The sequence below is a fragment of the Alligator mississippiensis genome, unplaced genomic scaffold, assembly GCF_030867095.1.
Source record: "Alligator mississippiensis isolate rAllMis1 unplaced genomic scaffold, rAllMis1 scaffold_168, whole genome shotgun sequence".
NCBI classification, from domain to species: domain Eukaryota; kingdom Metazoa; phylum Chordata; order Crocodylia; family Alligatoridae; genus Alligator; species Alligator mississippiensis.
The window spans coordinates 7,781-19,164 of NW_026775369.1; the positions used below are offsets into that span (position 1 = coordinate 7,781).

General features: G+C 54.5%; 1 protein-coding gene across 1 annotated transcript; it reads right to left on the reverse strand.

The window, feature by feature from the left end:
• Window positions 1–1,225: 1,225 nt before the first annotated feature.
• LOC109281547 (zinc finger protein 420-like) lies at window positions 1,226–10,842 on the reverse strand. Its single transcript, XM_059720160.1, has 4 exons — window positions 10,424–10,842; window positions 9,872–9,998; window positions 7,289–7,405; window positions 1,226–4,585 (listed from the first exon to the last, which is right to left on the reverse strand). The coding sequence occupies exons 1-4, from the start codon at window positions 10,730–10,732 to the stop codon at window positions 2,124–2,126; spliced, it is 3,015 nt and encodes a 1,004-aa protein (XP_059576143.1). The 5' UTR covers window positions 10,733–10,842; the 3' UTR covers window positions 1,226–2,123.
• Between the last annotated feature and the right edge of the window lie 542 nt (window positions 10,843–11,384).

Here is an 11,384-nt window from a genome sequence, read left to right on the forward strand (position 1 = left end):
GGCTACACAGCGGGACAGGGGAGTGAAGCCCTGAATGGGACCAACTCCTGCTCCTGAGGCTTAGCAACAAGCTCTGCACAACAGTGAATCCTGTGAAAGACAAGGGTCTGGGAAGTGAGAAAGAGATCTGCCCTGGAAAGGGTTGAGGATTCCCACAGCACAGCTCTGCAGAGGACACAGACACCAACCACAAGGTACCATGTTCAGTCCAGGAGCTTTGCTAGCAGGGATGTCATGAGAGAATGCAAGGAAGGGAGGGAGGGAAGAGTGTCAGGGTGACAATATTTGGATCTTGGGGAGCATTGGATTTGCAGCTGAATAAAAGGCTTAGCAAAGCTGCTGACCAAAAAGCTGAATGGTATGTTAAAAGTAACACTGCAAGACACTTAGGTAAGCATTTTTCTAACAATAGAGTACTGTTGTAGAATATATAGCTCACTGTGTACAAGAAACAAGATGTAGACCTCTAGCTATCATTAGGAGATAAAGCACAAGCAAGACCTTGGAGATGGTGAAGACATCAGCAAGAAACTTCAAGTGATGGAGAGAAGCAGAGGTCAGGGTTTTAAGGACGCGCTCATAGCAAAAAGACATGTAAATGAGTGATGTGGAAAGACAACTGCGTGCTATTAAAATAAGCAGTAGACAAAGGTGGAGCTTAAGATGGGAAGGACTAAGGGTGGAGCAAAGGTGGGGTAAATGTTAATGAGTAAAAACCAAGGTATATAGATATGAAAAGAGATAATGTTCACTGCAGCTCCCCAATTTGTTGAAGCTGGCCCAAAGATGTCTCCACTTGGAATAAAGCTGTTGACGAGCAATGCGTGTATCGATCCATTTTCTCCCTACTTGTTGGGCATCGCATAGAGGCAGGGTCTAACAAAGAGCAGGTACCAAGTGCTGCACAGGTCTGCAGAGGCTGAAAAGCAAGAGATAAAAAAGGCTAATAGGGTGGCAGTAGCAGCTCCTGGCAGACCCCACTGGGCATGGGCAGGTCTGGGAGAGGGCTGATGTGGTGGTGAGGAAAGGCGAGGTCAGGGAGGAGGGTAGGGAATTCTTCCTCAGCCATAAATGCACTCCTCCCTGCAACTCAGGGGCTCATATGCCAGAAGCCCTGGACCAGGAGGAAGGAGAAAGCTGGGAGGCAGCCAAGGAAAGTCTCTGGGTGTCATTTGAAGACAGCGGTCTGGGGGAGGTCACCCTATCATTAAGGCACTTCTTCCCCTGGGACTACTATCTGCTTTTAATTCATGATGGGGAATGCATAGGCTCCAAGCCTGATACAAAGATCATCTCCTCATCACATGGAGAAGACGCAGCAAACACTATCTGGCACAGGGACACGTGGCTCAGGACCATACAACCCCCACCAACAAAAGAAGAGAGCGACGGCAGCGGAGAAGAGGACCAGACAAGTGATATAGAGGACAGCCACAGTGACAACAGCAGCAGCAGTGGGTCCTCCAGTGGAAGCTGCAGTTACAATGAAGAAGAGACCAGTTGAGCAGAGTACCTGACCCCAGAAATGGCGCATGAGTAGGTGTGAAGGGAGGGCTGGTTGGAGAGACCAGAAAGGACTGGGTGCATTGTGTGTGTTTTGCACGTGGCTTCAGACATTGTAATGGGTACGGGTGGCCAGCGGGCCTTTGTACGGGTGCGCAGGTGCACAGGAGTGTGGGTGCAAGGGTGCAGGGTTTTTTTTTTTTCTGTAACAGGATCGGTTTAGATACATATAACCATATATAGAGAGAGAAATATATTTTTACAAAAAACAAATCTCATCTCCCCTTCGTTGGAGCTGATCTCTGCCTGAGGTGTTTCTTCTTACCCCTTCCCCACAATCAAAACTTGGGGGTGAGCCTCTGGGTTCTGGACTCCCACTGTGCCCTACAAGGGACAAAGCCTGGGGGAACTCTTTGTTCAGGTCACCAGCATGGGGGTGCTTGTCTGAATGCACCACTGGTGGGTGCTGAGCAGGCAGACATCTCCCAGGGCTTCCTGCACGGCTGGCAGAAATAGAGATGCTTCTGGGTGTGGATGTGCTGATACTGGGACAGATGGGAGAGATGGGGGAAGCTTTTCCAACACTCAGAGCACTTCCCACATGCAGAGCACTAATGTGGCTACTTCCCTGTGTGGACCAGCTGATGCCGGGTCAGGTGGGAGGATCGGCTGAAGCTCTTCCCACACTCGGAACAGTGATGTGGCTTCTCCCCTGTGTGGATGCGCTGGTGCTGGGCCAGGTGGGAGGAATGGGTGAAGGTCTTCCCACACACAGAGCACTGATGTGGCTTCTCCCCTGTGTGGATGAGCTGGTGATGGGTCATGTGGGAGAGTCGGGTGAAGCTCTTCCCACACTCAGAACAGCGATGTGGCTTCTCCCCTGTGTGGATGCGCTGGTGCTCAGCTAGGTGGGAGTGTTGGGTGAATCTCTTCCCACAGACAGAGCAGTGATATGGCTTCTCCCCTGTGTGGATGAGCTGGTGCCGAGTCAGACAAGAGCGGTTGGTGAAGCTCTTCCCACACACAGAGCACCGATGTGGCTTCTCCCCTGTGTGGATGAGCTGGTGCCGGGTCAGACCGGAGCGGTTGGTGAAACTCTTCCCACACACAGAGCACTGATGTGGCTTCTCCCCTGTGTGGATGAGCTGGTGATGGGTCAGGTGGGAGGGTCGGGTGAAGCTCTTCCCACATTCAGAACAGCGATGTGGCTTCTCCCCTGTGTGGAGGCGCTGGTGCTCAGCTAGGTGCGAGGACTGGGTGAAGCTCTTCCCACACACAGAGCACTGGAATGGCTTCTCCCCTGTGTGGATATGCTGGTGCTGTTTCAGGCTGGAGATGTAGGTGAAGCTCTTCTGACACACAGAGCACTGATATGGCTTCTCCCCTGTGTGGATGCGCTGGTGCTGTGTCAGATTGGAGCGGTTGGTGAAGCTCTTCCCACATGCAGAGCACTGATGTGGCTTCTCCCCTGTGTGGATGCGCTGGTGCTGTGTCAGGCTGGAGATGTAGGTGAATCTCTTCTGACACACAGAGCACTGATGTGGCTTCTCCCCTGTGTGGATGCGCTGGTGCTCAGCTAGGTGGGAGCGCTGGGTGAATCTCTTCCCACAGACAGAGCAGTGATATGGCTTCTCCCCTGTGTGGATGAGCTGGTGCCGGGCTAGGTGGAAGGAATGGGTGAAGCTCTTCCCACACACAGAGCACTGAAATGGCTTCTCCCCTGTGTGGATATGCTGGTGCTGTTTCAGGCTGGAGATGTAGGTGAATCTCTTCTGACACACAGAGCACTGAAATGGCTTCTCCCCTGTGTGGATATGCTGGTGCTGTTTCAGGCTGGAGATGTAGGTGAAGCTCTTCTGACACACAGAGCACTGATATGGCTTCTCCCCTGTGTGGATGCGCTGGTGCTGTGTCAGGCTGGAGATGTAGGTGAATCTCTTCTGACACACAGAGCACTGATGTGGCTTCTCCCCTGTGTGGATGCGCTGGTGCTCAGCTAGGTGGGAGCGCTGGGTGAATCTCTTCTGACACACAGAGCACTGATGTGGCTTCTCCCTTGTGTGGATGAGCTGGTGCTGTGTCAGACTGGAGCGGTTGGTGAAGCTCTTCCCACACTCAGAGCACTGATGAGGCTTCTCCCCGGTGTGGATGTGCTTGTGCCGGGCCAGGTGGGAGGAATGGGTGAAGCTCTTCCCACACGCAGAGCACTGATGTGGCTTCTCCCGTGTGTGGATCAGCTGGTGCCGGACCAGATTGGAGGACCAGGTGAAACTCTTCCCACACACAGAGCAGTAATATGGCTTCTCCCCTGTGTGGATGTGCTGGTGCTTGGTCAGGTTCCACGATTGGGCGAAGCTCTTCCCACACACAGGGCACTGATGTGGCTTCTCGCCTGTGTGGATCAGCAGATGACGGACCAGGTCAGAGGACCAGGTGAAACTCTTCCCACACACAGAGCAAGGATGACGCTTCTCCCGTGTGTGCATGCACCTGTGCCTGGCCAGGCTGGAGGGCTGCCTGAAGCTCTTCCCACACCTTGTGCAGCCGTGTGGCTGCTCCCTCCTCTGCACAGAGAGGCTGGTCAAGCTCTTCCCACACGTGGCACGTACATGGGGCTTCTCCCCAGCATGCTTTATCTTGTGCAGAGCCAGGCGCGAGGGGCAGCTAAAACTCTTCTTGCACTCAGGGCAGGAGTGGGCTCTCCCCCTGCGCTTGGTGGTGGGCTCCTGCTTCCCTCTGAGGCCCCCCATACTGCCTTGCCTTGCATGCAGTGTCTCTCTCCAGTGGGCCTTTCCTTTCTGCCTCTTCTGGTGTCTCAGCACCACAAATTCTTCCCTGCACCTTGGGCTGTTTCGGGCTTGTTTCCCTTCTTCACTCCAATGCCCAAATAGAGACGGGACCTTGTTCACTGCTACATTCTCCTGCTTTTGGAGCATCCCCTGACCCTTGTGCCATTGGTCTGTTGCTGGGCTCAGGGAATCCACCTCACCCATACTCCCCAGGGAAGCCCATGGTGGCTCCAGCTTTCCAGGCCCTTCCTCAGCAGCTGGCTCCTCAGTTCTGCTCAGCAACCAGGCATGTCCTGCATGGGAGGAAGAAACACCAGATTAGTCCCTGCCCTGCTGCCAAGGGGCAAGCACTGCTATTCCTTCTGCTGGGATGGGCCTCAGAGCAGGACTGGACCTTGGCACTTGTGTTTCCTCAAGAAAACTAGGTGTTTCTGCCAAAATCCCAAGTGCTGGGGTGAGGCCATGCCAGGTCCCTGTTCCAGTCTCATCTTCTCTACTCGGTGGGGTTAAGAGGCAGACTCTCAAGGTTTCTGGCCCAGCTCTCAGCCCCATCACCTCAGGCCCTGCTCCAAAAAATACGTGGGACATGTGTGTTTGGACTGTGCCTGAATGGCTTCATGTTTTAACAGGCTGAGGATGAGACCAGAGGGATCTGCTCAAAGGAAAAATGAGGCTCTCAAAGGGCTGCTGTATCCCACAGCACTGGTGGGTCCAGGGGCGGATGGTGCTGAGCCCTACACCTGACTGGGCTGACATGCTCCACAAGCCCCAGGGTTTTGGTGAGACCCATCTGCAATGCTTGCCCTTGATCTCTGGCAGTCCTGAAAGCAGCATCTAGGTACAAGGGTGAACAGCCTCGTGGTGCATATCCAGGACTTGTCACCAGTCAGGAGTGTGTGCTGAGCACTGCCTTCCACTGCTTGGTAGCAAAACCCATCACGGTTCATGCATTATCCCTCCAAGAAATGTTCTGGGAGTGGAGGATTGAGAGCAGTGATCTGCTTCCTACCTGTTTCTGGGGCAATGTCTGGTGCAGGGAATGAGCCCATGGAGCTTTCCTCTGCTAATGAATCCCAGGCAGCCTCCACATCACAGACAGCTGCACTGGGAAAAAGGCCTTGGCACGAACCTGCACACGGACTCTGGGCTGAGCCTCAGGCTTCGTGACACTCGGGGCCCCAGAGAGGAAACATCACAAGGGGAGAATCTGGTACAAACAGTGGGGGGTTCATTTCCCCCCACAACATGAAATCTTCTGAATCCCACCCACTCCACCCACCCACTTCATGCAGCCTGAGACCAGGGTTACACACGACCCGTGCTCCAGGTCAACCAGACCAGGAGACACCAGGGACAGCCCCAGCCTCTCTCTTGTCCAACAAGAATGGCTGGGGGTGAAAAAGCCCAGAAGTGAGAGGCTGTGCCCATGAGGGTGAAGATAACCAGGGCAGAAGAACTGAAAGATTAGTCCTGACGAAGTCCTCATAACTACACCCTCCTAGGACTAGTTAGTGTGGTGGAGCTACTTGCGGCACGGCAGTCTCTACGAAATGCCACGTTGTCACCCCTGAGAAAGGCGAGTGCAGAGTGCCTGAAAACCTTGGCTCCCACTGCCTTGTGGGTTACTCTTGGCTGGGAAAGGATAGGGGGAGCCTACCCCAACAGAAAACCCCTGGTGAAAGCCAAGGAAGGAAAGTGTGTGGGAGGGTACACCTTGCAGCAGCTGTCACTTGAAGTAGAAAATATTGCTAAAAAAGCAGCCTCTCAAGCTGCAAAGAGAGGAATCTCTGAAGGAGCTCCAGCAGGGCCAGGGCCAGGGCCAGGGGCAGGGCCAAGCCACAGTGTCAAAAATGATCCAATGCCAGGAACAAACTTAAAGGGGGTTAAGCCCTTCCCTTTTCTGTCTGTGTTTTCTAGGATGCGGACCAGCAGTGAATCCTCAAGAAGTTTCCCTGGTACAAAGAAGAGTTGAGCTTCACTGCGTTCTGCAGTCATTGTCTTGCTTGCTCGGCTGTGTTTGTGTACCGTTATTGCTGTAAGTGGCTGTGGTGTTAACTATGCTAGACAAGGAAATGTAAGTACAAGTTCTGGATGGGTTCTGGAATATCTGCAAAGTGGCTACAGAAAATGGTACATCCCTGAAGCATGGCCTCCTGGGCCTCAAACATATCAGTCACGCCAAAGACCGAGAAGGGCGGATGGACCGTTTGTTTGTATTCTCATCATTTTGTTGGTTTCCTTTTGACGATTATCTACAATGGCACAAGCAATACACTTGAAAGAACAAGGAAAGTGTTGCCAACTGTATAAAAGGGGCAGAATTCCTGAGAACACATCTGGTCCGAAAAAGCTCTGACCATGAGATGTTTCTCTGCCATCTTAAATATCAAAGAAAACCATCATTTCAGTACTGGAAGAACTTAAAAAACTAACACATAATTATCGCTAGTGAAAAACTGTTCAGCTGGTAAGGAACTTGGGGATTAGATAATTTGGCATGAGGAAGTTACTGAAATACTGGACAAAGGAAGAGGGTGTTGTGTGCATGCTCTTACTCTGGGGAGTTGGGGAGCGGTCGTGCATTTCTACGTGAACAGCGGGAAAGCCAGAAACAAACATCTCCCATACGCAGCAGAGGACACGAGGCCAGCACCACCAAACACCGCTGCTGTAATGTCTAAAGGAGCCACGTGTCAGGTTGTATTGCAGGGAGGAACTTGTAAAAATTACTATTAAAGTTTACTTGATATTAAATCAGACAAGAGGCCATGTCTATCCTTGGGGGTCTTTGGCAAAAAGACTACTGAGAGTTTCCATAGTTTGAATTTCAGGGGGTGGAACAACACCCGTCTGCACACATGACAGCACAAGCTATTTGAGGTCAGCACCCTGAAATGGCAGCACAGGGCAGGTCTGCAGTTTCCAGGCTCCCTTTCACCCTGGGCATGGAGCATTTGCGAGAGGGGAGTCGGGTGGAGGGGACAGCCACAACTCACCTGGCAGCACGTCCTCCGACCTCGAGATTGCCCCACGGTCCTCATCACAACAGACCCAGAGCTCCACCTGTCCTCCCTGGATGCGGCAGATCAGTTCAGGGGCAGGGCCTCGATATCCTGTTTGGGCAGTGGTTAGAGAGAGTTTAACCATTGGTACTGGATGCAGAATGAGCAACTGAAATTTGGGGAATGGAGCCAGTGAACTCAAGGATTAGACTAAGGACTTGAAGGACAAGGGAAGATGGACATTTAGGATGAAAGGGAAGGCATAGCAGGGGGAAGAGGATGGTCATTTTCATCCAGGTAGTGGACGTATGGTCACAGGAAGCAAACACCAGTGCAATTCCAGGCAAATGAGTGGAAATGAGTTTGGACAGGACACACTAGGCAAGAGAGGAAGGAAATGAGAATAACTGCCTAAGAAACACCTCCCAGAGCTGAAGGAACAGGCGTTACAGCATCAGTGTCTCCTGCCCCGCTGCCCCCACAGCCCTGTCTGCACTCACTCTGCACTACAGCGCTTTGCACACTTAGCCAGGACAGCCAGGGGTACGCTACTCAGCTGACACATGACATGCAGGGATCCTGGTTTTCTCTTTAAAAATTGCAAATTCTCTCATAAAAAAAAACCCAATTGCTCCCAACCCATAGCCCCCCAGCCCCGCAATGGCCCGTGAGCAGGGAGTCAGTGAGCAGGGACTGCCAACAGGAGCCGTTTCCAGGCAGTTTGCAGGCAGGAGTGCAAGCCCCCTGCAAGGACGCGCCTGTGTTTGCGCCAGCATTGGCACAAGGTGGGCAAGCAGAAGCCAGGTCCGATTCTCCAACAGGGGAGAGAGGAAGACACGTCACTCTACAATAATGGTAAGGACGTGGCAGGCTGTCTGGCAGGGCCTCTGTGGGCTGTGCGGGGAGTGCACGGTGACCCTCACCTGTCCCACGTGTGCCTACCTTCGGGCCCTGGAGGGGCAGGTGAGGGAGCTCCAGGTGGAGCTTAACGGGCTGAGGGAAATCAGAGCTGCCGAGGACAAAATTGACGGGAATTTCTGTTCTCTGCAGGGTCAAGTACCTAGTGGAGAGGCACCCCAGGAGGGACCCAACGCCCCAATGGTATCACGGACCGTTACCACCAGGGCCAGGGCTATTTCTGCTCCCGCAGTGTCGACCCCCGCAGTACACCTGGCGAACAGGTACGAGGCCCTGGCAGCATGGGAGGAGGAGGCAGGGGAGGATGACTCCAGAGCAGCCGATGTGGCTCCACGCATGGCGCAGACTCAGCGATGCCGGAAAACCCACAGGAAGAGACGCCGGGTCCTCGTCTGGGCAACTCCCTCCTGAGCGGAACGGAGGGACCCACCTGTCGCCCGGATCCCATGGCACGTGCGATTTGCTGCTTGCCTGGATTCAGGACGTCACGGCCGTGATCCCAGACCTCATCCAGCCCTCTGATCACTACCCCTTGACCCCCATCCATATGGGCACGTATGACGCTTACGGAGACAGGAGCACAGGTGGTTTTCTCATCTGTTCTTCTGGTGAGCAGACATGGATGGTGCCACAAGGCCTGCATCAGAGAGGTCAACCGGCAGCTTCGGACCTGGTGTTACCTGGCAGGTTTGGATTCCTCGACCACGGCTCGCACTTCCACACGGGAGACATGCTAGGGCAGAGCAGGCTAAATCTTTCCCTGAAAAGTAAGCATGCATTTCTCTTCCAGGTTGACTGATCTTGTACAGCGAGCTTTAAACCTAGGTTTGTCGGTGGATGGGGATGCAGAGGTCAACTGGTGACTTGGAGCTGGTGTTACCAGGCGGCTTTGCATTCCTCCACCATGGCCCGCCCTTCTGCGCAGCAAACATGCTAGGGTGGATCAGGCTAAATCTCTCCCTGAAAGGTAAGCGTGCGTTTCTCTTTCAGGTTGGCTGAAGTTCTACGGCGAGCTTTCAACCAAGGTTCGTCGGTGGATGGGGATGCAGAGGTACAGGAGGACACTTCGACGTCAAGGCGGAGGAACACCCTTCTCAACACAGCAGCTGAAAGGGATCTTGGGAGTCAACATACACTCCAAGATGAACATGGGGTGACAGTCAGTAAGGGTAACCGGACCTTGTTGTGCATGCACAGATGCATCTCAGGCAGGTCCAGGGAGGTGATCCTCCCCTCCATGCGGCGCTGGTCAGGCCACAGTTGGAGTACTGCGTCCAGTTCTGGGCGCCGCACTTCAAAGAGGGATGTGGCTAACCTTGAGAGGGTCCAGAGAAGGGCCACTCACATGGTGAAGGGGTAGCAGGGCAGGCCCTACTAAGACAGACTAAACGGCCTGAATCTATTCAGCCTGCACAGGAGAAGACTGAGAGGAGATCTGGTGGCCCTCTATGAACTCACCAGTGGGGACCAGTGGAAAACAGGTGCAGCTCTGCTCCCCGAGCCCCACCTGGGATAACAAGGAACAACAGCCATAAATTGATTGAGTAGGTTCAGGCTTGATATCAGGAGGTCATGAGCAGAAGACACTTGAAAACCAGGGAGAAGACAACACTTCAGAGCTCACATGGCTGCAGGGAGAGGCAAGAACCACAGCTTTACCCAGGGAAAGGAGGGCTTGGTAGTTCGTCAGCATCTGGTCCTGGTAAAGCCCCTTGTCCTCCTCTTCCAGCAGATCCCACTCCTCCCGTGTGAAATACACTGCCACGTCCTCAAACACCTTCCGGAGCTGCAGGAACAAGCGTTACAGCATCAGTGTCTCCTGCCCCCGCTGCCCTGTCTGTACTCGCTCTACTACAAGTATTTGCACCTTAGCCATGGATGCAGCTGTGGACATAGGAGCTCGTGTGTCGGCCTCAGCCCAGCTCAACACGCTCCATTTCCTCGGCCCTTGGAGGCAGCCCAGGCAGCACATTTAGAGGCAGGGAGCCCAGCTCCAGGGACTCTGCCCAGGCCTTCCCGTGCCAGCACCCCTGGCTCTCTGCACCCGGGAGCGCGCGCCTGCTAATGCAGCCTGGGGGGTTTGCAACTGTCACCAGAGACGTCTCACTCTTCAGGTGTCTGCTCCCCAAACTCTTGACAGCACCCCTGGCTCCTCCTGGGCTCTGCCCCAGCTGCACTCCCATCCCCACCTCCAGCTGGTGCCCTGCTCACCTCCATGCTCTGCCCCTGCTTCGCCGGCCTGCCCTGCCCCTCTTGCAGCTGGCCCGGCCCAGGTGTCAGGGAGCCGCTCTGTCCCCGTCTCCCTGGGGAGGGTCTCTGCGGCTCCAGGTTCACAGGCCCTTCCTCTGGAGGCTGCTGATCCGCTCGGCTCAGGGTCCCAGCACCTGCAGGTGGAAGAGAGTGCACAGGTGAGCCCTGGGGTGGGGGCAGGGGAAAGCCCTGCTCGTCCCCTGCACTGGCCTGGGGTGAAGGGAGCTGGAGGCTGCAGTGTGTGGAAGAGGGGGGAGAAGGGAGACTCATCGTCCCACCGCTCTTCCTAACAGACCTCCACAGGCACGAGGCTGGAGATGAGCCCAGCGCCGGTGGAGATCACAGCGCCGCGTCCGAGCCGGCAGGGACATCGCTGCTGGGGGAGATGCCGCCGCGATGTTGGTGCTGTCACATCCACATTTTCAGGGGGGAAGCGGGGAAACGCACAGCACGGACATGTGAAATGCTGCCGGGGCACCGGGAGAACAACAGCCCGGACGTGTCGGAGCACAGACCCGCCGAGCAGCTCTGGCAGAGATCTGGGGACGCGCCCGGCCCGGGGCACTTACTTGAGAAGCGTCCACGTGCCGACAGCGCCCAGGTCTGCCTGTCCCGGGGCTGCAGCAGGACGGAGGCCTGGGGGAATGTAAGGAGTGACCTAGAAAGCAGTGCCCGAAGACGAAGCGGAAGAGAATGCTATGTGACGAATGCCCATCTGCAATGATAAGGAGGAGACAGTCCTAGATAAAGGGGGCTTGAAAACAAAAAGAAAAAACAGGGAACTGGGTTAAAAGGGCTCATTAGAATACTAAAAATCACGCCCCTGGGTGGGGAAGTATGCTAATGAAACACACATGTATGCAAATGAGATACATGGCTAAAACACAGGTATAGAGACACGCTCAGTAAAGAACTTCTTGCG